Below are 27,776 nucleotides of genomic sequence, written 5' to 3'. Positions count from 1 at the left end.
TTGAAAATAAAAAAAATCCCCAAGGAAACAAAACAGTTCATTTTAACTTATTTTTTTTTAATTACTCGTACTCTTATTATTCGAATCAATATGTACATGAATCGCCTATTTATATATAATAAAAACATAAAATATATTAAATTGTTGCTATACATAAATATAACATTATACAAACTTTTAGCAAAAAGGAGTCTTCAGGGTGGATTTTTTAAACAATTAATGAATCATCTATCACAGGTTCTTATTGTGTTTAACGAATCCTTTCTTTTAAAATAACGCCATTAGTAATCCTACCCCAAAAATGGAGACATAGAGCATGAGGAAAATGAAAAAAGGAATTTATATATATATATATGGCAAAATACAGTTTTAATGGTGCTTTGTACGAGGGTTTGTGCAGATATACCCTCCCCCCCCAGGGCAGGTTTTATATTCAAATTTACAAAATCAGTCCGCAATAAATTAAAAACAAAAAAAACTGGGGGCAACTGGCTCACATACCCTGCAACAACAGTATAATAATATACAATGAATTTTTACAATATGCACTTATAAACAATTATATTCTAGTTTATTTTATGGGTTTTTAGCGCCTTATGTTAAAGCTACCGAGAAAAAAACATTCCTAGGACGTTCCACGAAACAATAACCGACACGGCCGTCATTATTATTATTATCAGATTTTCTAAAACCTAAAGTGCCCAAAAGATAAATTTGTCCCAATATTTTTTATATGAGAAGTTTACTTGGGGGCACCTTGCTACAGTGGTTTTATTTTAAAAAAATCTACGATAAACATGTTTATTATTATTATTATTATTAGTTTCATACCTCAGAGATGCACTGTTGTATGTACTATTTTTTTAGTTATTAGCGCCACAAGAGGAGCTACAAAATTGTAAGGTAGAAGCAGAGAAAAACAAACCACCGAGAAGGGACAAAGCCGGGACCGATTTTTCTTGCGCATGTGCGAGCTTGTTTGGTATACCTGTCTTATTGCCGGTCCCCTGCCAGCCGTCGGTTAGTCCGGTAATATTCGACGCCTACTTTAGTCTAGTCAAGTTTTGCCTGAATTTTTCTCTGTGTTTATTTTTTGTGTGTGTTGTCATTGTGCTCTTTATTTTATTAAAAACTTTTATAATATGCCTTATACCTGTGCTTTTCGTAAATGTCATTCAAAGACAGGGTGTGGTGTTTCTTTCTTTGCTTTTCCGCAGGAAGAAGATCGGTAAGTTCAACTTTTCTTTTAATTGTTTCAACTCAAAATAAGTTGTTTCTTTTTTTGTTTTTCGTAATTACAGTAATTAGAGGATTTATCTATGCAGTAATTAAAAAAAAAAAAAATTAGCTTTTGAATTAAACATGTAATTTTATGACTTTCAGTGTCAAGTTATGGCTGGCAGCTTGCTATAAAACAGACTTGTTTTCGATACCTAGAGAACAACTAACCAGGAACTATAAGCAGGGCCCTCAAGAAAGCGTTTGTTACCTAACGCGTTACCAACATTATTTCCTAATCCCACAAAAAGGACTTGTGAAGGTGAACAGCTTGAGGATGGACAGCCAAAAAAAGTCTCAAAGGAAAAGGACATAAAAATTCTATCCTGTTAGCTTTTGATGGGTTAACTTAACTACAATTTTTACCTACTAACTAATATTAATTTTATGCTTGAAACCTTATTTTGCACATAAAAATATATTCTGTATCTATTATATTTCTTCTTTTTAGATATTTTAATACAGCCTGCAATTATGAAACCAGCAACGTTGGCCCAGCAAAGTATTGCCGAAAAAAATTCTCCTTATGACAAAACTAAGACGCCTAAAAAACACCCATTATTGGATATTTTTCCTGGTAAGACTCTCTTCTTTCAGTTTAGTAGGTTGGAATAAGATTTCAGTAAGAATGGATTATTTTTCAGAAAACTCTAATTAGTTTTATACCATCTTATAACAAGGCCCAGACAAGGTCTTGTTATAAAATGGTTATACAAAACTTGTCTGGGACAGGTACCAGGATTAGGATTAGGTACCAAAATGTCTGGACCCCATATAAAATGGGTAAAATAATACCCTTTGTCTTTGTTTCCATTTCTATAAAAACTAACCTCACCATCACTTATTTATAATTTATTTAAAGTTTGAAAACCAAATACAAAGGTAGTTTTACCTGAGCAGAATTTCCAAATTTATTTTAGTTTACCAAAGACTATATGGTAAATCAGTTTTACTTTCTAATTTTATTCATATTAAAGATGTAAAGTTTTAAAATGTTAAAGCATTTTTTTATTATTTGCAAAAAGCACTTCACAATATTAAAGCACTTCACATTAAAGCACTTCACAATATTCAGTGTGCGAGCCCCTCGGCAACCTCCTATCTATCGAAATAGATAAACCGTCCGAGAATTCTCCACCAGGCCTTCTTTCTCCGTCAGCTTCTACTCAGACTTCTTCTCAGCCGAGTAGTAACACTCCCTTAAATACAGATTGTATCGAAAATTTCTTTGGTGCTGTAAGGCAGCAAAGTGAGAATAATGTTAATCCAACACCACTGCAATTCCAAAGAGCGTTTAAAAAGCTGTTCTGTCAGAATTACTTACATTCGGAAAGAATGAATTGTAAAAATGATTTGGATAGTATATTGATGAACGTCAAATCCATCAATATACCCGAAATTTTCAATGAAAAAAAATCTGAAGTTGCAAAAGGTATTGCACTTCAAAACTATAGTTATAGGACAGACCATATTCCCACAGAAAATGCCTTTCGGTATGTTTGTGGCTATATTATGAAAAGAGCACTTGAAGTTCATATTAACTGTGATACCTGCACCAATTTCGGCAAAATGTGTGATGAAATGGATATAAATAGATTATTTCTTCATTTTAAGGCTTATAATTCCAGTATATGTAACTTTGGTGGCTTACAATCTCCTCCAGAAGAGTTTATTTCATATATATTTAAATTAGAGGAAATATTCAATTGTAATTTTGAGAAAATGTGCATACACCAGGGAATATCTAACAATTTATTACACCCTTGTGCACATTTTCCAAAAACCTTTATCTTAAAATTATTTATATTTATGAAAATATTTTACACCATTAAATATAATAATAGGGTCTTAAAAACAAATAAAGATAAAAATGTTCGAAAACTAAAAATTTTGCGGAATGTATAAATGTACCTAGGTTTAATTTAATTATTGCCAATGTATTTTTGTGTTTCACTATACAATGAGCCAATATTATTTCCTCAAAAAATAAAAGTTTGTTTAGAAGATTTTTTGTTTTCCATTATTTATCCTAAATGGTAATTTTTATAGTTGGCACTATACCAGATGACACAGGAAAAAGGGAACACGCAATAACTTTTTTATTTTTCAAGATAAACTAATGAAATTTGGTATGTCAATAGAATGGTTATAAAGGCATATTTTGACGTATTCAATTGTTTTATATTGAAAAATAAAAAAGTTGTTGCGTGTTCCCTTTTTCCTGTATCACCCGGTATAGTTTAGGTATACCTATAACTTAACTATACCAACAGTAAAATAATGTAATAGTTTTGATTTCAAATTCCCAATAAAATTTTTAATCTATTAATTGTCGTATTTCTCTCCGTGTACGGAACTATTAAATTGCCAAAACGATTTTTCTCCGTTACTTTATATGTAGCGCCAGTCATTTAAGCCCGCTCAAGGGCACCAAAATTGGACCCCAGAAAATCAACGGTAAATGCGGGTTTTGTCGCTTCTCGGTGGTTTGTTTTTCCCTGGTAGAAGTACAAAACTTTTCAGTTGCATACGTGCTACTTACACTACATTCACTTTCGAATATTTTAATATCTTCCGATTATAAAATTGCATTTGCCACATACGACTTTTACATTTTAAGAATTAGATTGCTGCTGCATCCTAAGAAGAAGGTTTTATGAGTGTTACATAGCTAAAAGATGAAAAGCTTAGTTTTTGCTTTTGGCTTTTTTTTAATATTAATTTCCAATAACGGTTCTTCTAAAATATGGGGATTTTGAACTACCAGTGATTCCGATGTTATACCTGAGGAATTTGAACATATTTCTGGTGGCACTGAGTGTGTATTATTTCTAACTCATCAATCAAGAAAATCTATTAAAAAAACAACAGCGAAATCTAGCTACTTGGAAGTGTAAGCGAGTTTAGCTAAGAGTACATATCGGTAAGAAACAAAATTGTGTTAGCAAAGACTACGAATGATTGTTAAACTAAATAGAGTACTCCTTAAGTAAACCATGTTGTTTATTTTTTGAAACAACTCAATTACAAATTTAAAAGGTGTAATTGCTGTTGTCGCTTATGATGGAGATACGCGGAAGGGAGCAAAACAGTGTGTTCATAATAAAATTATGCTTTCAAAAGATCGATATTCAAAATCTACCAGATCAGATTCATGAAGCGTAAAATGTAAAGTATTGGGGAATTATTATCGGTACTGCACAATTAACAAAAAAAATTAAATTTTCTAGTTTACCAGTTACACTATTGGAAATATTTTAGTCAGAAGTTATACCATATACCAAAAATTAGTGGAATCAATGAATATGAAATATTACTCTGGGGAAATATGTATTACAACTCTTTAAGTCCCCTGCTTCGGATAATGCAGAATAAAATACTAAAAATAATTATTAAAAAACCATATTTATACCCTACTGAAGAAATTTATAATGAAACCTTAATGAAATATCCAAAAAATCATAGTCAAAACTGTACAATATATTAATACTTGTTATTATCCGTTATAATAACATGTAGAAAAAGTAACACATTGTACCTTATTTATACTACAAAATAGAGTAAAGCGGGGGAATATGCCTCAGTTCGCTCATAGCTCACTCTGCACTACCATAGTAACCTGTCGACATTAACGTAGTCAACCACTTGTTTACTGATTTCCTATAATTTTTATCATTTAGTGCACGATAAACCCCAAAAACTGGTTAAGTACCCACCAAAAATTACTTTTATACGATATATGGTAGGAGTTTTTAAATGTTTTTGTGATCCGATTGACATAATTCACGTTGCTGTGGCGAGGTGAGATTCATGAAGCGTTAAATGTAACCTAACATTTAACACCTTCGCCGCTGACTGCATTTACACCAGGTTTTTGCTTTTTAGTTGAAACGTTAGTGTTGCACCGTGGGGTAATATGCCGCATGAAAATGCAAGTGCAACCCCAAGTACTTTTTTGATAGGTATAGCTAATGGTGATTCGTATTTTTTTATCATTCTGACTGCTCATGATATAAGAAATCTTGCTTATTCTTTTGTGGTCCAACAAAATATTCCACATAAATTCAATACTGAACGGAAAATGACAGGACAAGACTGGTTTCTAGCCTTTATGAGAAGACACCCTGTACTGGCCGTTCGTAAGGCTCAAGGGATGTCTACTGCCAGGGCCAAGGGCATGACAAAACAGGAATGTACACAATATTTTTAATTACTGGGAAACGTTCTTAGAGAAATTAATTTATTGAATACCCCACAAAAGATTTTTAATCTCGATGAAACAGTAGGTAAAGTTGTGGTAACAAAAAGCGCTAAAATGGTAAATTGTATCACAAGCGCTGAAAAAGGAGAAACTATTTCCGTTATAACCTGTGTAAACGCAGAAGGAACTTTTTTCCCATCCTGCTGCATATTTAAGGGCAAAAATACAAAAAAAACGGGAATTTGAAGATGGCCTACCACCTGGCGGCAAGGTTGTTATTTATGGGCGAAAAGTCAGCTTATGTCCCATCTGAAATTTTCTTCCAATGGTTTAAAGACTTTTTTATTCCGCGGAAAGGTACCGGTAAGGTTCTATTAATTGAGGCTATGAGTGCAATATCGGACTAACCCACAAAAATTCAAAATCGGCTTTATTGTAGAATATTATCCGTCAAGTTAAAATCTATTTACTGCACAGTGGACCAAACGACTTATTCCTTTTCGTTACGAGATAGAGGCAGCACTAAGAAGTTGAGAAGGAACTTCACCAAAGGAAGGCTCAATGTTCTAGAGACACCCTAAGAAAAGACACTGAACTGGCAAAAAGTGAAAACGCAGCAGTCATATTATGTTTTAATCTAATGAAGACTCTTCCTACATCTGTACTTACCACAGGCATTTCAAGTTATGGACTTACTGCTTTAATATACATGAAATGGCAACCAATAATTTGTTCATGTTTGTATGGGATGAAAGTATTACTTCCAGGGAGCTGCAAGAGGTGGGATCTTGTATTTTATATTAGATAAAAAACTTTGTTACATCGAAGGGACTTATTATGTATTCTGACCAATGTGGTGGTCAGAATCGTAATATAAAAATGTCATTGATATGTAACTATATTACTGCATCTCCATTATTTATGTCATTCCTATTTACCATGCGACCAAAATTTCGGAATCTTAGAAAAAGAAAAGAAATTCCATCCACATATCTTTATACCTTAAGACTGGCATACAGTCATAAGACATGCTAGAAAGTCAAGATTTTTTCTACTAAGTAACTTGAAAGTAACATAACAAACAGAAAAGTATCTGAAACAAAAACAAGGGTGGAGTGGCTCAAAATCCAATGGTTAAGGTTTAGAAAAGATTTTCCCAATACTATTCAGTATAAGTACTTAAATAATGAACAGGTTTATTTTAACACAGTAGATCTTAATAAAAGGAAATCTGTTTCCAAGGAAATTAAGGATCTGCCCCGTTTATACCCAAATAGTAATGCCATTAATGAAGCTAAAAGCTAAAAAGAAAGATCTCCTTGAGTTAATGGAATTCATCCCTCCTATATACCGAGATTTTTATAAAAATCTGAGGTCATCCGCTCAAGCAACTGGAGGTGAAGTAATTGGCCCAATTGAGGAAGAAGAAACTTTACCTATTTAATAACTATAACCTACTTAATAAAAAAATAAAGTTTCTATTTTTTTATTTATTCCCGTGACAATACGAGTAATAAAGTTTTTGACGTAAAACTTATTATAGCTTAAGTTATAGTAACCCATTAAAAAAACCCAATCTATTTTAAATGCAGAGTGGACTAACCCACATAGAAAAATCGAATATTAGCCATATCCAAAAATTTAAAACAAATTCCGCAAATTTAAGTAACACCCAAGAACACTCAATTAATTCGAACTACAAAAATGTCCTTTTAAAAGGGTTTTGCACACTTACATTTTCGTATTTTTTAAGCCTATTTCTTAGCACTTAATAATATTGGGGTTAGTCCGTTTTTGCACTCATAGCCTCAATTATGGATGGACATTCCTCGCACTGTTCCAATGTCGAACTCTTAGATTTTGCTGTAGGGAATTACGTAATCCTGTTATGTTTGCCCAGCCACACCACTCATTGGCTCCAACCGCTTGATCGCTTATTCTTTAAGCCCTTGAAAGCTTATTGGGCTCAAACTTGTCAAAACTGGGTTCATAACAATCCTGGTCAAAAACTAAGCCGATTGCAACTATTAAATATTGCCTGGTGTAAGGCTGCAACAATTCAAAACGGGACTTCCGGTTTTAGAACCTGTGGGATTTACCCTTTTAATCCCGAAAAAATTCCCAAATATGCTTTTATCGTCAACGACGAACATCAACAACAACGTTGAAGATAGTCTTAACCCAGAAAAGATTTCCAGTGAGGAGGAGAATAATCCCAGACCAGGTGGTAATGTCACTGCAGTTGAGGATCCTCAAGATACGAATCCCTTTGAAGCAATTTTACCGGTTCCACGCGTCGAACCAGGACCAAGTGGCTATAAACGGAAACAACATGCCGAGATACTAACTTCACCAGAAACAATTTCTGCAAAACGGGCAAAGAAAGAAGAAAATAACAGAAAATTAAAACAAAAAGAAGAACGGAAAAAAATACAAAATATTAAGAAAACGAAGAAAACCGGGATACCAAAGAAGTACCAAGCCCTTCTTCGTCAGATACCGAAACAGAAGTAGTAACGCAGGAAAGCGACGAATCCAAAGTCGATATTGATGAATCAGAATTTTGCGCACAATGTCATGGATCATTTTACGACAAAAAAGGTCCCAAATGCGACTGGCTTCAGTGCGTGACATATATGAAATGGATCCATGAGATATGTACGAGATCTGACAGATTTTGCGAAGAATGTACGCCATTATTAGTAGACACTAGGAATTATATTAATAAGTTTTCATGTTTTGTATTTGACTTCTTTCATTAGAAATAAATTTATGTTTTTGGGATCATTAGCATTTTTTATTAAAAAAAAAATCCTAATTCCTAATTTTTACATAACGAAAACATGTTGCCATATTACCCTGAGCTAGATGCCATATTACCCATGGGTGCGGGTAATATGGCAATACCGTATCATTGGACATTTATGATTATACTCTTTCTGACGACGAGAGTTTTCACGCCGCAAACCTACATGGGTACGCTCTAAGGTTCAGTGTTCGTATTGCGAGTAGGTCCGATGGAGGTCAGAATGTGAGCGATTGACATTTATGTTGCCATATTTCCCCGCTTTACTCTACTTCGTTAGTTATACGTAAAAGTAAAAAAAAAATATTATTACAGGAAATTTTTGAATGACCCTGAAATAGGTGTTTAGTTCAATTACTTCAAGAATAAATACAGGGTGGTCCAGTTAAACGTCATTAATTTTAATACGTGATAATGAATTTAAAAAGAAATAGACTTTCATTATAAATTTTTTTCTCAAAAATGTTTAATAACAAAGATACAGGGTGTTAAAGTTAAGAGTAATTTTTAGTTTATTTATCATAACTTTTAAACTACCAGCTCAATTTTAATTAAATTTCGCATGCAGCTTATTGTAGTGAATTGTCAATTACTATTGAAGCCAATTTTTAAAAAAATTGTCAGTGGCGTAACATACGAAGGGACTTCAAGACGTGGACAACATACAGAGAAAGTCAATTGTTAGATTCTCCATTTAATTTGGAAAAAAAAGTTACTCTTGCAAAATTTTGATTTAAGGCACCGTTTTTAAAATATCCTAGTTTAATTGTACAAAAACGCAAGTTAAAATGCTGCAAAAACTTAAAAAAAAAATAGGCTTGAATCTTAAATTAAACCTTTTTTGAGGTATGGGCATTTTGTAACATTTTTGAAAAAAAAAAAACATTAAAATAGGTGTCCAGTCAAATTATTCCAGAATAAATATATAGAAATTTTCAAAATATTATTTCAACTGGTTTTTGCGATATGAATATTTTCGGAAATTTTTGAGAAAAAAAATGGATCTTTAGAAAATCTCTGTACATGTTTAAAAAAAGCTGAAAGAGATACGCAGTAAAATTGTTTCTGGAATATATATATAAAAATTTTCACAATTTTATTATATTGCTACTAGTTTTTGACATATGGGCATTTCATCCAATTTTTTTCTTAAAACCTTGACAATTTATTACTATACGATTATTTTTTTTTAATACTGAAATATGTGTCCAATGAAATAATCCCAGGAATATGTATAGAAATTTTTATAACTATTTTTATTAGTTTTTTAAGATATGCGCACTTCGTTGAATATTGAAAAAAAAATAAACCATTCTAAAAATTTTCCCCAAAAATTTGTGTTTTTTTTTTGAAAAACCGTGAAATAAGTATGTAGTTATATTATTCCAGGAATTTAAATAGAAATTTTGAAAATTGAATTTTACTGGTTTTTGCATTATGGACATTTTTTAAATAATTTATATTCCTTCAAAAAATTTTGTTTTTTCAAAATTCTCTTAATCGTTTACAAAACGCTGAAATAGGTTTCTAGTCAAATTATCCTTGCAATATGTGCAGACATTTTCAGAACTTTATATTTCTATTGGTTTATGTGAAATTTAAAGTAATAGCTTTTTCCGTACAGTTTTTTCCAATATGCATATTATTTTGACGAGAAATATCTTCAGTTGGCAAAAAAAGTGATACGTATAAAACAAAGAGCAAGTGAATTGAATATTAAAAACCCTATTAACACAAAACTAGCATTTTGGGCACACCTCCTTTTTCCGCCGAGGTTTTAAATTAAAGCATTCGAACAAATGCATCAAAATAGAAGGATACTATAGAAAAATTTTGCCAAATTAAAGACTTATTTTTGAATCACCCTTGCCTGTATATCACCACTCATTTTGACACCCTATACACAATTTGTCAATTAATCCGACCATATAGCAAAATTATTTGAACGTTCTTAGAGGACAATCAAAGACAATAACAACAACATAAAAAAAACAACCGGCGGTCGTTTCGCTTATTGTTTCGGGCCGCCGACCTTCCTCGAGGTCTCGTTAATAATTTTAACTAAAAACTCGAAAAAATAATAAAACGAAATCAAAAGGATCAGCGTCAATCAGGAAATCCACTCCCTGATCAGCAGGTACAGTACGATAATAACCAACGGGGCGACGTACCAGAAATACTTGTTGTACATGCTGTCGCACACCATTTCGTATTGGATCTTAATTTTAACCAGGTCCCTTTGGAGACGCATCTTTTCCTCGCAACTTTGCGCGTATTTCTCTTTGAGGAGTACCAGCTCCTCTTCGATGTTCAACAACTGTTCGGTACTTACTACGCTCATATTGGAGGAGTTGAGCTCCTCAATTTTTCCTTCTTCTTCTTCTTCCTGGACAATTTCATTGTTTTCAACCACCGTCTCTTCTTCTTCTTCTTCTGTTTCCTTTGAGGCATTACTCCCCGCTAACAAGAGTTGCTCCTTTTGTTTGTCCAGTTCTTTCACCAAATCGTTTACGCGCGCGATCAGTCTCAGGTTCTTGCCGTTGCTGTCCTCCCATCGCTGATTCAGCACCCTCAGTTCTTCTTTGAGGGTGTCGCATGCCGCCTGTCGTTCCTCACTTAATTGTCGCTCGTCGCACAGCGCCTTATTCAGTTCCAGAATGGTCGATTTGTTGAACTCGCTGTTCTTCTCCAAGATCTGGATTTTTCTTTTTAGTTCCATTTGTTCCCTTTGGGCGGACTGGAATTGGTGTTTTAAAGTTTTCGAGTCGACTTCGTTCTTAAGGAAGTTGCTGTCGGGTTCTGGACTTTCGTCTTGGTTTTCTACGACTTCGTTGGTCGGGAAGCCGTTTTGTGAGTCCTAAGATATTGATTTAGTCATGAAATGATTGATATTGATGCTGAAACTTATTGAAATTAATAAAGAGGAGTTTCTGAGGATGGGTTTAAGGGTAAAAAAGCCATTTTGGGTTAAGTATTGGGTAGTTGGGGCAGTTTTTGTTCGCACTAGTATAAGAGACCTTCGAAGATAATTTTGAAGGTAAAAACGTATTTCTGAGTTAAAGATTTGGGTACTTGGGACAGTTTTGGTCAGATCACTTTTTTTGCTAATTTTTTTAGCAAATTTTCAATTTTCTGGTGAATATTTAATGAAATAATTGGAATATTCTCAAAAGAATTTTAGTCAAAGAAACAGCATTTCTTACCAATTAATTTCATATAAGAAAGATTTTTGTGACTTAAAAACTTTCTGAGTTACAGGCGTTTTAGTGAGCCAAGGTCCAAGACCCACCAAATTTAAAGATTTTAAAAGTTATCAGGGGCCTTTTTGGGGAATAACTTGGAAATCAATTAAAATATTCTCATAATTTTTCCACACTAGTATAAGAAAGTCTTCAAGGATAATTTTGAAGGTAAAAACCTGTTTCTAAGTTAAAGATTTGGATACTTAAGGCAGTTTCGGTTAGGTCACTTTTTTTGCTAATTTTCTTAGTAAATTTTCCCTTTTCTTGTGAGTATTTCATGAAATAATTGGAATATACTTAAAGGGATTTTAGCCAAAGAAACAGTATTTCTTGCCAATTAATTTCATATGAAAACGATTTTTGTGACTTAAAAACTTTCTGAGTTACAGGCGTTTTTGTGAGCCAAGGTCCAAGACCCACCAAATTTGAAGATTTTAAAAATACATAAGTTCTCAAGGGACATTTTGGAGAATAACTTGGAAATCAGTTAGGAATTTTTCCACACTAGTATAGGAGAGTCTTTGATGCTAATTTTGAAGGTAAAAACGTGTTTCTAAGTTAAAGATTTGGGTACTTAGGGCAGCTTCAGTTAGATCACTTATTTTGCTAATTTTCATAGCAAATTTCCACTTTTCTTGTGAATTTTTCATGAAATAGTTGGAATATACTTAAAAGAGTTTTAGCCAAAGAAACAGTATTTCCTACCAATGAATTTCATGTGAAAATGATTTTTGTGCCTCAAAAACTGTCCGAGTTACAAACAAATTAGTGGTCCACCAAATTTTTGGGCATAACTTGGAAGCCAATTAAGATATTTTCATAATTTTTTCAGACTGGGATAGGAGTATCTTTGAGGCTAAAAACGTCTTTCTAATACAAAAATCTCATCCATTCTTCTCAAAGGGACCAACGTACAAAATTAACTGTTTGTGTATGGCTTTTAAATGATGATGATGCTTTAGCTAGAGCGAAACATGTGAAGTCTATAAATATGCTGTGAAACCATGACTTGTGATCCCTTTATTTTCATCCACGTGTTTTTAAGTAAAAAAAGTGTTGGTAGTAAGAGCATATTTGGTTGGAGCCTTTTTTTTCATTAATTAAAAAAAATCACTTTACTTGTCAATATTTTATGAAATAATTGGAATATTCTTAAGAGGGTTTTAGTCAAACTGCGAGCACTTCTTACCAAATAATTTCATATGAGAACGACCCTTGTGTCTCAAAAGCTGTTTGAGTTAAAGGCAATTTAATGAGTACAGGTCCAAGAGTCATCAAATTTTAAGTTTTTGAAAACACATAAGTGATTAGTTGTTAGGAGGTATTTTTAGGCATAGCTTGGGATTCCAATTTTCATATTGTTTTCACACTAATATAGGAAAAACTTTGAGGATTATTGGGAGGGGTAAAAGCGCGACTTTGCGTTAAAAATGTGACTAATTAAGTATGTTTGACAAAACTCAATCCTTACTTCTTGGCATTCGTTTGCATTTTCCGGTAAGTTAAACGAAACCCTCTTTCCTTCCTCCTTGTCCGATAATTCGTCCGATTCGTCGTGTTTTATTGACGATTCGCGTTCCGAGTCTTCGGTTTTCACTTTTTCTTCCACGGGGGCCACCTAAGAAAACAAATTAACGATTCAAAAAGACCCCATCACTTAAAACTATCTAAAAAAAAATTACAGCAGCTAGACTTGCAAGAAAACTAACTAGAACCACGAAAAAAGTAATAAAAGCTAAAAATAACAAGATCTGATGCTTTGAAACTCCTTAGTTTCCAATCTTATCTGTGAAAGTGTGTGTTGGGATGTTGGTGTGTCCGATGTTATATTTGACTCACGAGTAATAAAAATTCCACTTACTGTTAAACTAATATGGTTCGGTTCGAACCCGTTGGACTTATTCAAAAGTTCCTCGGTCATCTCGTTCTCGGCTAAAATGTCCTCTTTAGTCTTCAGGTCGTTTTCGATCAGCTGGTTTTGCTGCAGCCACCGTTCCGAATACTTTTTTGACATTTCCACCGTGAGTTCGTAGATTTTCGCCTCCAGTTCGATTATTTTCGCCTCCTCCTCTTCCATCTGTTGTTCCAGTTCTCTCACGTGTTTTTCGTGCTCTCGCTTCTCTTCTTCCGCTTTCGTTTGTAGTTCTGACAGTTTTTGTGCTAGTTCCTATTAAATTGGTTAAAGATATTCGATAATGATTCCCGGGCCCACTTACTTGGATTTCCACTTGGGCCACATCCAATTGTTGTTTGGCCAAGATGGCGTCTTGTTCCGCGGATATTTTCGCCCCTTCCAGCTCGATCGCTTGAGCTAAAGCCCGTTGTTTTTCCCCGTGCACTTTTTCTAACGTTTCTTTGGCCGCTTCTTGGTATTTTTCGTTGTTTTCCTATATAGACAAAAAACACGCATTTTCTCCACGAACATAAACGTACAAACAAATTAATAACCAATAATAAAATTTAAAATGCAAGTACCTTATATATATGTGTTATAAAAATAAAACTTACATTGACAATATAAGCTTACGACTTACCCTAAGCCTAACGATTTCCTCTTTCAACTTATCCTCGGACCAATTACTCCTGGCCTGATGCAGTTGGATTTCCAATGCGGAGATTCTACTGAGCAATCGTTCTTCTCCGACGTAGGCCTGCCAACTTTCCTCCGCTGACCTCTTCGTTTCCTCCACGACATTCCTGAGAGCATTGAGCTTGGATTCCAAGCATTGTTCTCTTTGGGTGGCCTCCTGTATGATCTGTTGTAAGCGGTAAAGGTCGTCTAATGGCACCGAGGGAACTTCAAAAAAAGTGGGAATTTATTTATTTGTTTAGCAATAGCAACCGTTTTTAAGCTGTAAATAAACTTATTGTAATACTTTTTCAGCTATGTATATACTGTATAAGAAACTACCAGATGTAATGAAAAAACCTGAAAAAACCTGCGTTTGTTCCCATTCCCTGTGTAGCTGTGTTTTTAGTGCCAATGAAGTCCTTCAGGCAATCTAGACACTTTTTAGAAAACGAAGTGATGATATAAAAAAATATCAAAAAATCAAAGAGGATGGAAAGAAAATGATGTTTTTCGGGTATAATTAGACAAATCATGAAAGAAAATTGCTTGATGCCTCATTTTGTGTAGATTGTCTAGATTAGTTTGGAATAATTAATGTTGAATTGTTGAATGTTAAATTAATGTTGATTGGTGTTGTATCTTATAAACTTTATAATATAAATGCAGTTACATTAGTTTCTACAAAAGAAACAAACGGGTAACTTCCTCCTATACTATTGATAATGTTAATCTTAGGTACACTGAAGTAGTAAAGGAGCTTGGTATCTTTTTTGATGAACAATTGAATTTTAATACCCATGTGAATACTATTGTAACTAAAGCATCTAAGGTCCTTGGTTTTGTCCTGCATAATTTTCAAGACCTGTCGGTTAAAACTTGCAAAAGGTTGTACATATCACTTGTTGTCTTTTTGTTGGAGTATAAAGCAATAATTTGGTCTCCTCTTTACATGATCAATTGTATGGCACTGGATTGTGCTGTTATAAACTTCACATTCCAGTTCCTAATGACCATTGTTATGGTGAAGCAATGAACTTATAGAATATGCGAAGTTTACTTAAAGGATGCACTGAGATGAGAACGATTTAATGTTTATTTATAAACTTTTAACTGGTCTTGTGATTTGTCCCGAACTACTTAACCCTGGAATGCTAACAGCTGCGACAATTATTGACATTGGCACACGGTTTTTTCTTTTCGAGATTTGTGATATTTGGGGTTAGCGCGTACCCCAGTGTAGCAGTTTAGGTTAAATATACTCTGTGATTATTTCGCTTCTCAGTAGATTTTGATGATTATTATTATATGAGTAAGTATCTTTTTTTTCAAAAATATTTCTAAAATATGTCTATAATACTTTGAAAATATTTTAGTTTTTTTTTAAGTAATTATATTTTTCTTTAATTTTTAAGTTATTATTGATTTTCTTTGTTAGGCTGCACGAATAATGGCTGGGCAGAAAAAGTTCTTCGACCTAACAAAGCCTGAAAATGTCGCAGAAATTCATCGCATTCTCTCTGAATCTGATTCAGACAGTTTTTCGGATGACAGCGAGGAGGAAGATGCCGTTATACCTGATTTTTGAGAGGAGCCAGAAGAGGATGAAATACGCGGCAATCAAATCAATCTTAATTCTTTTATTGCACCAGAACAGACCCAGGATACCTTTCCATCTGATACAGATTCGCAAGGTGACAATATACCATTGGCAGAAATACAGGCGATCAACAGAGATATGGTGGAAATTTTACCAGTCCCTACCAAATTAAGGGGTAAAAATGGGTTTATGTGGTCAGGGAAGAAAGGCGCAATTCATCGTACACCAAAACGAAATCTGGTTTTGCATTTACCTGGAAACAAAAACGAAGCAAAACATCGGGAACTGAAGCTTGGAAATTATGTTTCACTCAAGAAAATCTCGATATAATTACCCAATATACTAATAACGAGATCCAAGTTCAACGATTGAAATATTCAAATAAGAACGATGACCAAGATACTGATGCACCTGTTATAACGCCAGTAGGTAAGAGACCCTCTTGGACTAAGGATACAAACAGCATTGAACTCCAAGCACTTTTCGGGCTATTTTATTATGCCGGTGTTATGAAAATGGCCGGAGTTTTGACCAAGGAACTATTTGATAAAGACACGGGAATTCCAATATTCGGTGCTACCATGCCCGAGGCACGTTTCAGGTTTTTGATAAACTGTCTTCGCTTTGATGATAAGCAGTCCAGAGCTAAAAGAAAAGAAACTGATAAGCTTGCAGCTTTTCGAGAGATATTTGAGAGGTCAATCGTTAAAATGAAAAACCTATATATTCCTTCAGAATATATTACAATTGATGAACAATAGGTTGGTTTTAGAGGACGATGTCCTTTTAAAATGTACATCCCTTCAAAGCCCAATAAACACGGAATCAAAATTGTGTTGTCCTGATGTGATGCCAAAACAGCTTTTGCACTTGATGCTGAAATTTATATAGGAAAAGGTCCACACCAACTGATGTTCCTGTAGCTCAGTATTACTGTAATAAGCTAACCAGTTCTGTCCAAAAAACAAATAGGAACTTGACCATGGATAACTGGTTTACTTCTATTGAGACCGCGAAACATCTTTTGGAGAGGAAAATTACTACATATAAATAACAAGACCATAATTGGGTGATTTACTCTATTTTGTACACAAGGCACAGTGAAAATATAAAATATTTTAATTTTTAATTTTGTGAGTTATAGTCCAATAATAGGTCCAAACCTGCCAAAGTAACCCCATTTTACGGTATTGTTGGTACTGTGAGAAGAAATAAAAAAGAAATTCCTGAGTCGTTTTTGGAACTCAAAGAAAGGAATCAAAATTCTGCCATGTTTTGCTACAGTGGACATCTGACACTGTTATCATACTTTCCACCCAAGAGTGCTAAAAAAGCAGTAATTATGCTTTTGACAATGCATGAAAAAGGTGATGAGCCATTTACGACCAAGTTACCATTCAATATTATAATTCTACAAAAGGAGGAGTGGATACTTTAGACCAGTTGTGCCACACTTATTCTACTGGTAGAAAAACACGTCGCTGGCCATTATGTCTGTTCTATAATTTGTTTGATATTATGGGATATAATTCAATGATTCTTTTGCGTGGCTCTGGTAAAGTGAATAAAGAAATTGTAAAGCACAGGAGAGAATACCTCAAGAAGCTTGCCCTTGACCTGGTCAGACCGCACATGATGAGTCGTTTGGAAGCTCCAACTTTGCGGCGCGAACTCCGTGAAACTATATGTAGGGTCCTTAAGATAACCACTTCAGAAGAAGCACCTACTAGGCTTACAACAACAGTGGGTAGGTGTGTGCTTTGTCCCAGAAGAGAGGATCGAAAATCGAGAGTAAGCTGTGCTGTATGCAAAAAGTTCGTGTGTTTGCAACATCAAAAAAAAATATGCTCAGTGTGTGCCGCATGAACATTTTATTATGGATGTGCGTTAAAAGTGTTCTTAGAGACTCGGTTTAAGTTATTATTTTTCTATAAGTGAATAAATTTTTCGTTTTTCTAAAATACGACGTGTTTTATTTGGGGTACGGTTGTACCCTTGTGTAGCAGATGCAGAGTCGGAAATAAGTGTAGCATTCCAGGGTTAATAAAATTTCATTAAATATTCTTTACCGTAGTCTGAGGGTAAATCGTTTGTTTTCTTTGCTTCATCATCCTACAAACTATGCTATGCACTCTCCTTCTTTGACAGGAGACCTTGAGGCTAGTAAACTTTTGTACTGAGAAAAATTTGAAAAATTCTTACTATCATCTCTGACAGCCTTTTAAAAGGTCTCCAGTTAAACCTTTAACTCGAAATATATTTTTTTATGAAAAGTGAAGTGTTCTTAGCAATTTGGTAAAACTTTGAGAACATTTGGACAATTTTTTCAGAAGCTCTGAACGTTTTTGTACCGAAGATCCAAAAAAAATGGGACAATTGTTACCATCATCTTTGACGGCCTGTAAAAAGGCCTCCAGTTGAACGTTTAACTTGAAACATAATTTTTAATTAAAAGTGAAGTTTCCTTAATTCTGGAATGCTATTTGGGGTACAGTTGTACCCCAGTGAGGTTTCAAAGTACGACTTATTTAAAATAGGTAGCGCTGCAGGCGTGGCCTTTTAAGTAGCTTCTTTCTATGAGCAGTCAGTTCATGTGTGGTATTAGTGTCGCGCAGTGCTTTTCTTATTCTTGAGATATTTAGTAGCAGGGGTACAGGTGTACTCCAGTGTAGCAGATTATTATAGTTTTTTGCGTTTGCATGTAAGTATATACTTTTGATAAGTTACTGAAATTTATAAAATAAAATTGTAAAATATATATTTTGATTTTAGTTATATTTATTTTCTTTTTAGAAGACACAAAATGGCTTCTCAACAAAAGTGTTTCGATTTGACAAATCGGAATGATATCGACGAAATACATCGTATCCTCTATGATTCTGAGTTAGACGACTCTCCGAGTGATAGCGACGAGGAAGACCTAATTATTCCTGACTTTAGAGCCGATCCAGAGGAAAACGAGACCTCCGAAAATGTCGAGGCCATTCCATCCACTTCAGTTTGCTACGATTTTGAAGATGAATCCGTTGGCTCAGTTAAAACGCACGTATAAAACCAAAGTTAAAATTTTACAGGTTCCTACTAAACTACAAGGAAAAAATCAGTATAAGTGGTCAGGAGTGAAAGGAAAATCAGTTCGTCGTACACCAAAAAGAAATCTTGTTCTACATTTACCTGGAAACAAAAACGAGTCAAGGAATCTACAGTCAGGGCTAGAAGCTTGGAAGTTATATTTTACCGTGGAAAATTTAATTCAAATTACAGAATATACTAACAAAGAAATAGAACTTGAAAGATTAAATTATGGAAAAAAGAAACCCAATGATCAGGTCGAAGATCCTAACACGGCTGTCTCGACGGCTGCTTCATTTACCAAAAACACCGACAATATTGAAATTCAAGCCATCTTTGGTTTATTTTATTATGCAGGAGTTATGAAAATGAATGGTGTAAATACCAACGAACTTTTTGATAAAAATAGTGGTACCAATATTTCAAGCCACAATGCCAGAAGCACGTTTCAGATTCTTGGTAAATTGCCTGCGGTTTGACGATAAAGATACTCGAGCTCAAAGAAGAGTAACTGACAAACTTGCAGCATTTCGGGAGGTCTTTGAAAGATCTATAAACAAAATGAAGAATTTATATGTACCATCCGAATATACCACAATCGACGAACAATTGGTTGGATTTCGAGGACGATGTCCATTCAAAATGTACATTCCTTCGAAACCAGACAAATATGGTATTAAGCTTGTGATGTGTTGTGATGCTAAAACAGCTTTTGTACTTGATGCTGAAGTTTATGTAGGTAAGGACTCCACACCACGGGATGTTCCCCCTGCCCAGTATTATTGCGACAAACTTACCTCTTCCTTTCAAGGAATGAATAGAAATTTGACTATGGACAATTGGTTCACCTCTATAGTTACAGCAAAAATGCTTTTAGATAAAAAGCTTACTATTGTTGGTACATTAAGGAAGAACAAAAAAGAAATTCCAGGATTATTTTTGGACCTTAAAGGTAGGGAAATAAATACAGCAATGTTTTGCTATAGTGACGAATTAACACTTTTATCTTTTTGTCCATCGAAGAATTAAAAAAATTGTTTTAATGCTATCCACAATGCACGAAAAAGGAGATGAGCAACTTTCAACTGATATCCGGAAATAATGAAATTTTAAAATTCAACGAAGGGGGGAGTAGATACCTTGGACCAATTGTGTCACACATATTCAATTAAAAGAAAGACTCGTCGTTGGCCCTTATGTCTATTTTATAATTTGTTAAATATGGTGGGGTATACCTTGATGATCCTTTTAAGAGGTTCTAGTGCTCCTGAAAAAAGAAATTGTAACCAAGAGAAGAGTTTTCTTAAAAAAACTAGCACTCGATCTAATAAAACCTCAAATGGAACGTCGTTTGGAAACTCCAACTTTGAGGCGCGAACTCCGGCAAACTATTTGCAATGTACTAAAAAAAAAAGATGTAGTGGAAGCACCAACAAAACCAGAGCCTACTGCAGGTTGATGTGCCTTTTGTTTAAGAAGCGACGATCGAAAATCTAGGGTTAGTTGCAACGTATGCAAAAAATTTATTTGTTTACAGCACCAAAAGAAAATATGCCCCACTTGTGCAGAATAAAAAATAAAACAAATTTTTGTAAAAATAAATAAATGTTTTGAATGCTTTTTTAACGTTGTTTTTGTTTTACTTACATATATGCACAGATATTTTTCCTTAGGCCTTTTTTTATTTGGGGTACAACTGTACCCCATTGTAGCATATTACGCTATAAAAATAAGTGTAGCACTCCAGGGTTAATAATTTGGGAAACTTTGAGTAAATTTCAACAATTGTTTCAGAAGTTGTGAACGCTTTTGTACTAAAAGTCCAAAAAAAAAATTGAAAAATTCTTACTGGAATTGAATTTTTGTGATTTTCCTCATTGATTAAGATTAAGCCTGATAATTATTGTTAATTAATAATTGCTTTTATTCCTTTTTTCAAAATATTGATATTTTTTGTAATGGGATTGATCCCATAATATATTGATTTAATAAATAAATACAAAATCAAATATTTTAGGTAAAATGTTATACTTGTATCCTTTTTCTGATGTCAATAAAAATGCTATATGTATTTATTGACTGCAATATATATTTCGAATTTTGATACCTTTAAATTCAAATTTTTCCAAAATAGGTACAAAATAAAAATACAGTATTTAACACAGAACACCTAGGTATTATCTGTGTGTCCCTGTGTTGGCTGTTAACTATAAATAAAAAAATCCTTACTAAACATTACTTGTTTCTAAAACAAATAATGATGCAGTCTTAGAAACCTACTCCAACTAAATCCATATAGATGCCTTTGATAAATATGGAAATATGTTTTTTTAATTTATAATTATTTTATTATTATAATTCATTACATTTATTTTTCTTGTGGGCAAAAACAGGCATTGCTGTAGATTGCCTTTAATGTTTATGAAAGGAATAAGACGGCAAAGAAAGAAAGATAATCAAAAATTAGTTGTGTGTATTAATTAAAGAAATGTTGGTTTATCTTCCATTATATAGCATATAACTTTTTTAATAAATATATTTATGGATCTGTTAGTAATAAATTATAGTATTTAGGACCCAAAAAAATAGCAGATTGTTGATTTAGTCCCTGATTTAATTGAGGTATTTTAAGGGGTTAATTTTTATCATTTTGTGACTTGTGATGTTTATGTATGTGAGCACAGCAACAGTTTTTAAATTACAAATTTCAGAGTTGTATAATTCAGCCTTGGCTTTTTAAACATTATTTTTTATAGAGAGTTTTGTGTAGTTTTTAGGTTATTTTAAATGAGCTTCATATGCACCATTTCATAATAATAACCTGTATCTTAAGAGGGGTTCTATTAAAGCTTTATCAAAATTTTTTTATTCAGAAAATCTATAGAATTTATGTAAAAGTGCCTTGATCTTTTTTGTAAGATATGAGTTTCCTATTTTAAGTTTTGCTCAATATATACTCACAGGTACTTAAAAGACTTTACTACTCTTACGGAAAATGCTATGTACTTTAATTTATTAGAGTTTAAGGACAAATTAAAGAAATTTAGAAAGTTTTTAATTAAATTTCTTCTTGATATATTGCTTTCTAAATACCTTTATAATTAATATTACTTATGCTTACCATGTGAATCTCCCTCAGTAATGCTAGGACTGGCCTTGGCCTCGCTTCCATCAGGTAAAAACAGCTTTATAGTGGCTATTATACACCCATGGGTGACCTTTCGGTTCTCCATAACGTCCACTCCAAACTGTACAATGTCCCCCGAGCACATTTCATGGCTGTCGGTGAATAATTTGGTGTTGTTGACGAAGGTTCCATTGCTACTTTTTGTGTCTTGCAGGTAGAACTTTCCATCTTCGTACCATAGAAGAGCATGGTGGCGGGATAGCACCTTAAAAATCAATTTTTTGATCTAAAATTGACACTACACAATATTTTCAGTTAGTTACCTTGCAATCAAATATGGCATTATTAGAAGTGGGTTTAATTCTTGCTACAGATCTGCCTACTTTAATCGGTTGATCTAGTGTGAGGACTCTTTCTTGGAAAAGATGCGAGTTGGGGCGACAAATGAGGATGGCTTTGGCAGCCATGGTTTCATTCTCTAGTAGCTCAATACGTTCAGTTATCTGGGTGGAATAGGGGACAACATTCTTGACCCAGGAACCACTTACAACCACCATTGCCTTAAGAGAAAATTAGGCACTATTATTTACCAAATATTGTCTAACAGGAAATTCCTAATAATAAGTCAATAGTTTATGAAAACTTTACAGTCTATAAAAATTGAAATGATTCCAAAACAACCCAAAATCCCAAGCTCACAACTCCAGAGTATACTACGGCAAAAAAAAGAAAATTAAATGAAGGGTTTATATACAAAGAAGGATTTCATAGTTATAAGGTCATAATCATTGGAATAACTTTATTTTTAAATGTGGCTGTAGGGCCTCAATATAAAAATCAAGAGTTTTCAAGGAGGATGTAATAACTTCATTGATATATATGTTGTTAAATGTGAGTTTGTTGTCGAATATGACCACTAGGTCCCTCACAGAGTCAACATGTTCTAGGGTAGTATTACTTAACACTTAAGCACCAACATCTCTTTGCAGCATAATGCAACCCGCATTAGTTTCTATGATGTAAAATATTTATAAATTATTTTATATTTGTTGTCTTTAAAGAGAATTACTGTTGGGTCCAATGTAGATGTTTGTGATACTACAAGATTGACATCAGAGGCAATTAGTCTCAGATAGTAGCCTATATAACAGAGGCTAATTGCGGAGCGATCAAGCAAAACCAGATAAATCCATTTTCTAACAAAAATTATTTTATCATGAATTCCTATTTCATTTTGCCAGATAAATCCAATGGTGAACTCAGATTTGAGCAAAACCGGTTAAATTCCCTTTAAAATGGAGCCCAAAGTCAGGTCAATCAAGCAAAACCAGATAAATCCACAAAATAAAATTGCTATTTAGGTTTCATGCAACAAACGATAAATCCGGCTGCAGGTTCTGATGTTAATCTTTCAAAAAGTTTTAGTTGCGCAGGTCACTATGTGTATATAATAACTACATACCCACAATAAAACAAGCACTTTTACATTATAAAATATCCAATATATATTTAACTCAAGCAAAAACAGATAAATCCATTTTTTAATTAGCAATTATTCTTATATTAATTAATTAAAAAGGTCCAGAATATGGTGTATGAGATCTATAATATTAAACCTTTCATGTACACCATAATTTATATTGATGAGTTCACGGACACGCTATTGGCACGTTTTTTGCAAATATCTTGGAATGTTATAAATTGGATTTATCTGATTTTGCTTGATCGCTCCTCTTGGCCCTTTTAAATTTGTAAGTAAAGTTGACGGAGCCACATGATAATTTATCCTCTAAGACCAGGGAGATATTGATGTCATTTATCTTCGGGAACAAATGATTAATTTTCTTTACCAACCTAACACTTAAAATTACTATTCTTGACAAAAACAAATATATAATTGTAGGGATTTTTAATTGTTTGAAGTTGCATTGTGCCAGAAAAGTTGGGGAGTAGATGTAAGATTAAAGTCTCCAATGAAGATGACTGTATTAGTTTCTATAAGCTCATACACAGCAAAGTAATTGAAAAAAAAAGAAGATATTGAGACTGTGGTGTTTGAGGTTGAATACAAATAAGACAAATATATATCAGGATTAAGGCAGATTACAAGCTTACACCCCAATAGATCTACCTGAGGTATTAAACTTTCAATGTTCTGAAGATCCTTTCATATTATCATTTATGCTTGATTTATGGATTTAAGGGCCTACTTGAATAGAATGTGGAAAAAACTTTTTAATAAAGGCACACGACCAGTTTGGCTTGTTAGAGGCTGCCAGAAATGAGATTTTAATGAGGAATTTGGCTTCAATTGATGTTATTAAGTTTATGACCTTTGTTTATTGGGCTGGCATGTGTAATACAAACAAAAGAATGTCTGAGAAATAAATTAATTAGCATAGTAATGAATGGTTCTTACCTATTTGGAAACCGTAGGCGATATATGATGGTATGGGTTCAAAATGGAAAACATTTAATCACAGAAAAAGCAACAAAAAAAAATAAACAAAAATACCACAAAACGTCAATCAAACGTCAAAGTCTTGTGGGCGTGTTCGAAATTTTTGACAAAATTGATGTAAAATGCCTGGGATTTATGGCTCTGTCCCACTTTTCACTTTCCCTTTGGTTAATTACATGTTCATTGATCCTAACTTTGAACTTTACGAATGTTTACACCCGCGTTTCCACTGACAAAAGTCGTTAAGAAAATTAGAGAATCTCCTTTAAATTAGTATTTTGTTGGTGGTCTCCTATTGTCTATTATAGGGAATTGTGGGAGCACAAAATAATAGGAGAAAACAAATAGGAACTTGTGGCATAAAAACTCTTTCTCTTTGTGTTGGCGCCACTGTTGACTGTACAAATCAGGCAACGTTGCCAAGCCATTTCTAAATAATCTAAGATCCATAAAAAGCGTGAAAGATACAATATTCATTTCAAAAAAATCATTTTAAAAAACAAAAGAAATTATTGCACTTCAAAAGGGATCCCCTATACTTCCGATATTTTTTAAAATTAGCAGAAATGCATACGCCTGGCAACACAGCTGCCTTTGTGTCAATGTCATATGATTTTTGACGTTTAGGGACCTAACCTCAAAATTCCTTACCTCAATTAATGTTTACATTAGAAACTAAAATTTAATTTAGTAGAACCCCAATATGAACACTCAAAATGAAAAAAATGATAAACCCGAAAAGTCCCCCCATACCATAATTAAGACAACGGTTGATTACCAGCGGATGAAACTTGAAAAGTTAATGAAAAACCCTGTATGTATTCATAATAATAATAATAATAATAATGAGACTTTTGGGTTTATAATCTATTTTAGGAAAAACCGGTGTTAATTCCCGAGAGAGCTAAAGAGAGGAACGCCCCACACGTTCCAGATTTTGTGAGGAATGTTATGGGATCGAGTGCCGGGGCTGGGTCTGGAGAGTTTCACGTCTACCGTCACCTAAGGAGAAAGGAGTATGCTCGGCAAAAATATATGCAAGAAAAAGCTAAAAGAGTATGCTACTCGTGCCTAAATTTATAACCCTATTGGATATAAAACTGATGTATTTTATAGGAGAATGCGGATGAGGAATATAAAAGAAAACTGGAAGAGAACAAAAGGTTAGCAGAAGAGAGAACGGCGAAAAAAAGGGCCAAGAGATTGAAAAAGAAGGCTAAACAGAAATTGGCCGCTAAAAAACCAAAGTTGACCAAAAAAGAAAGTTCATCCGAGTCAAGTGGGGAGGGTTCAGAAGTGGAGAGCGAGTCAGAGAGTAAGGCTGAAGAAGAAACAAAAAATAAAGTGGAAAATGAATCAGAGACTAAAGCTGAACAGGAAATAAATCACATTAAAGAAAATAAAGAGGGAGACGTAGTGGCTGTAAATATCGATGAAGGTGTGTCAAAGTTAAAGGAAAATAGTGATAAAGAGGAGGATTCAAAGTGTACAAGTGAGGAAATTAAAGAAAGTTCAGATGAAACTCAACAAAATAAGAATGAGGGAGGACCAGTTGAATAATAAATTTGTTAAGTAAAGAACTAATTAATGTGTAAGGATAGACTAACTTTGTAATAAAATATTGTTTTACTTTATATATAGACTTTCCCTTTTTTTATATAATTATCATTAAAAGCCCAAAGGTTTGATTTTAAGGTGGTACAGCGCGAAAATTCTATACTGGTACTTATTACACTCGGTTAACGTCAAGTTTTGTCTGTTTATGTTGGCCACCCTGCTTGTCAAATCGAACTGTCATTTTATTTGACGTTTGCATTTGCAATGCCTTTAATTACCTCTTATATTAATTTAATGATTGCACTAGCAATTATGGCTATGGCAATGTCATGCACTGGGGTAAGAAATAACTTACTCAAGCGAACATTTTATTTTTCTAATATTGTTCACCCTAACTGTTCATGATTATTTTTATGTTGGCCACCCTAGCTAGCATCGCAGTGGTCATTTGACATGATGACGTTTGCCTTGTCATTACGCATTCCTTAGTTTAAATTTTACTTTTATTTGATTTATATGCATAATATAGAGAAATTCCAATAATAGTAAATGGCATAACGACTACCGTTAAGTTTCTTTTTCCCTACGTGGCCACCCTGATTGTCAAGCCGAATTTGGTCTATATTAAAAAGTGTAGATTCCTTTTATTTTTATGGGAAATATTTAACAAAAACTTGATATAATAGGATGAAAATTTTAAGAGATTCCAATAGTATAAACTGGAATTCAAAAAATTACTAAAGCTCCGTTTGTTTTTTCTTAAGTTGGCAATCCCACCTGTCAAACAGAACTGTCATTCAGTTTGACGTTCACCATACTATTGCGCATATCTTGAACTCTCGCGCATTCTTCTGTATTCTGTAAGTACGTACGTTCTGCAATCCGAATTCTTTATTAGTTCGTTGTAGCGGGTTTGGCAAGTGTCGCGGTCGTTTATCCCTTTCAGCTTGAATTTACGTGAAAAAAATCCATTTTTAGTGAAATTGTGTACATTTCCGCCTCCTCGCCCCCTCCCCACTGTAAGTACCAACACCGTTTTAACACCAACTTACCGAAAACGATGATTATTAATTTTTTCTATAAAACGACGTCGACCACTTTGCTCGGCAAGCAAAATGGCCGATATTGATTTTTATCACAAACCTGCAGAATATCCAAAAACTGCTGCGGAGTGTTCGTTGAATAATATCGTGACGGTTCGCCTTGAATATTACGTTTGTTGTCACAGCTTTATTAGTCATACCTTAGTTGAAAAAGGGAATACAAATAGACAAATTACCAGTGTAGCAATCTGGCAACAAAGTGTGTCTAAAGTATCTTGAAAAAAAAAATCATTAAATTCCTAAGTGGTTACACATTTTGTTATGAATGAAGAAAATATTTAAGTGTTAAGAGCAGGTGATAGGACTTTTAATGACCCCCCAAACTTAACGTTGTTTTTATACTGATACGCATGTTAGGTATATCAAACAAGAACACTTTATCGACTATTAGTATATTGAAGGCCTTTTTGCAAACTGAGGAAGTCAAGAGACTAGTAAGCCCACTTTTCCATTTACAATTCCTTGCAAATATTTCAATAATTTTAACCTTGTATTGGTTTATTGATGTTTTCTGCATGGTCATAAATATAGTTTATAACAACAGCCATTTGTTACCTGTTTTATTGTAATCGAACTTGTAAATGTAATAAGACAAAATTGGTGGAATCTTCTTCATCTATAATATGTACCATTTGCATGGATTTCTACCATATTTTTTAAAAGAATGCACTTTACATACAACCTTGAATAAAATACATAATTTGTCTACTTGAATGTTGTCATTATCTATGTATGTCATATTTATCTTTGCCTCCATTGC

The 27,776-nt window shown here is 33.6% G+C and overlaps 3 protein-coding genes across 3 annotated transcripts in view; 2 read left to right on the top strand and 1 right to left on the bottom strand.

Moving 5' to 3' along the window:
• Positions 1-36: 36 nt before the first annotated feature.
• Positions 37-24,720, bottom strand: LOC126737042 (sarcolemmal membrane-associated protein). Its single transcript, XM_050441728.1, has 8 exons — positions 24,315-24,720; positions 22,219-22,455; positions 21,890-22,160; positions 14,062-14,324; positions 13,744-13,914; positions 13,389-13,694; positions 12,999-13,145; positions 37-11,142 (listed from the first exon to the last, which is right to left on the bottom strand). Exons 2-8 carry the CDS (start codon positions 22,450-22,452, stop codon positions 10,396-10,398), a joined length of 2,139 nt encoding a protein of 712 aa, XP_050297685.1. The 5' UTR covers positions 22,453-22,455; positions 24,315-24,720; the 3' UTR covers positions 37-10,395.
• A 263-nt stretch (positions 24,721-24,983) lies between these two features.
• On the top strand, positions 24,984-25,990 carry LOC126737043 (PRKR-interacting protein 1 homolog). Its single transcript, XM_050441729.1, has 3 exons — positions 24,984-25,170; positions 25,233-25,412; positions 25,473-25,990. The coding sequence occupies exons 1-3, from the start codon at positions 25,060-25,062 to the stop codon at positions 25,914-25,916; spliced, it is 735 nt and encodes a 244-aa protein (XP_050297686.1). The 5' UTR covers positions 24,984-25,059; the 3' UTR covers positions 25,917-25,990.
• A 760-nt stretch (positions 25,991-26,750) lies between these two features.
• LOC126737122 (lissencephaly-1 homolog) overlaps positions 26,751-27,776 on the top strand; it is a 39,208-nt gene continuing 38,182 nt past the window's right edge. Inside the window, exon 1 of the mRNA XM_050441865.1 lies at positions 26,751-26,932. The gene's annotated coding sequence lies outside the window, so the exon portion shown is untranslated. The remainder of the gene's footprint in view (positions 26,933-27,776) is intronic.

The sequence above is a fragment of the Anthonomus grandis genome, chromosome 6 (assembly GCF_022605725.1).
Source record: "Anthonomus grandis grandis chromosome 6, icAntGran1.3, whole genome shotgun sequence".
NCBI classification, from domain to species: Eukaryota; Metazoa; Arthropoda; class Insecta; order Coleoptera; family Curculionidae; genus Anthonomus; species Anthonomus grandis.
The sequence above is the reverse complement of the archived record's forward strand: the minus strand, read 5'-3'. Positions and strand labels throughout refer to the sequence as shown.

Coding starts and splice junctions, on each gene's coding strand:
- LOC126737042 (XM_050441728.1), bottom strand. CDS start 22,452: ATGGTGGTTGTAAGTGGTTCCTGGGTCAAGAATGTTGTCCCCTATTCC. Junction 13,915..14,061: donor AGGAAATCGTTAGGCTTAGG/GTAAGTCGTAAG, acceptor TTGTCTATATAG/GAAAACAACGAAAAATACCA. Junction 11,143..12,998: donor ATGCAAACGAATGCCAAGAA/GTAAGGATTGAG, acceptor TCAATATCTTAG/GACTCACAAAACGGCTTCCC.
- LOC126737043 (XM_050441729.1), top strand. CDS start 25,060: ATGAACACTCAAAATGAAAAAAATGATAAACCCGAAAAGTCCCCCCAT. Junction 25,171..25,232: donor AAAAGTTAATGAAAAACCCT/GTATGTATTCAT, acceptor AATCTATTTTAG/GAAAAACCGGTGTTAATTCC. Junction 25,413..25,472: donor TGCAAGAAAAAGCTAAAAGA/GTATGCTACTCG, acceptor TGTATTTTATAG/GAGAATGCGGATGAGGAATA.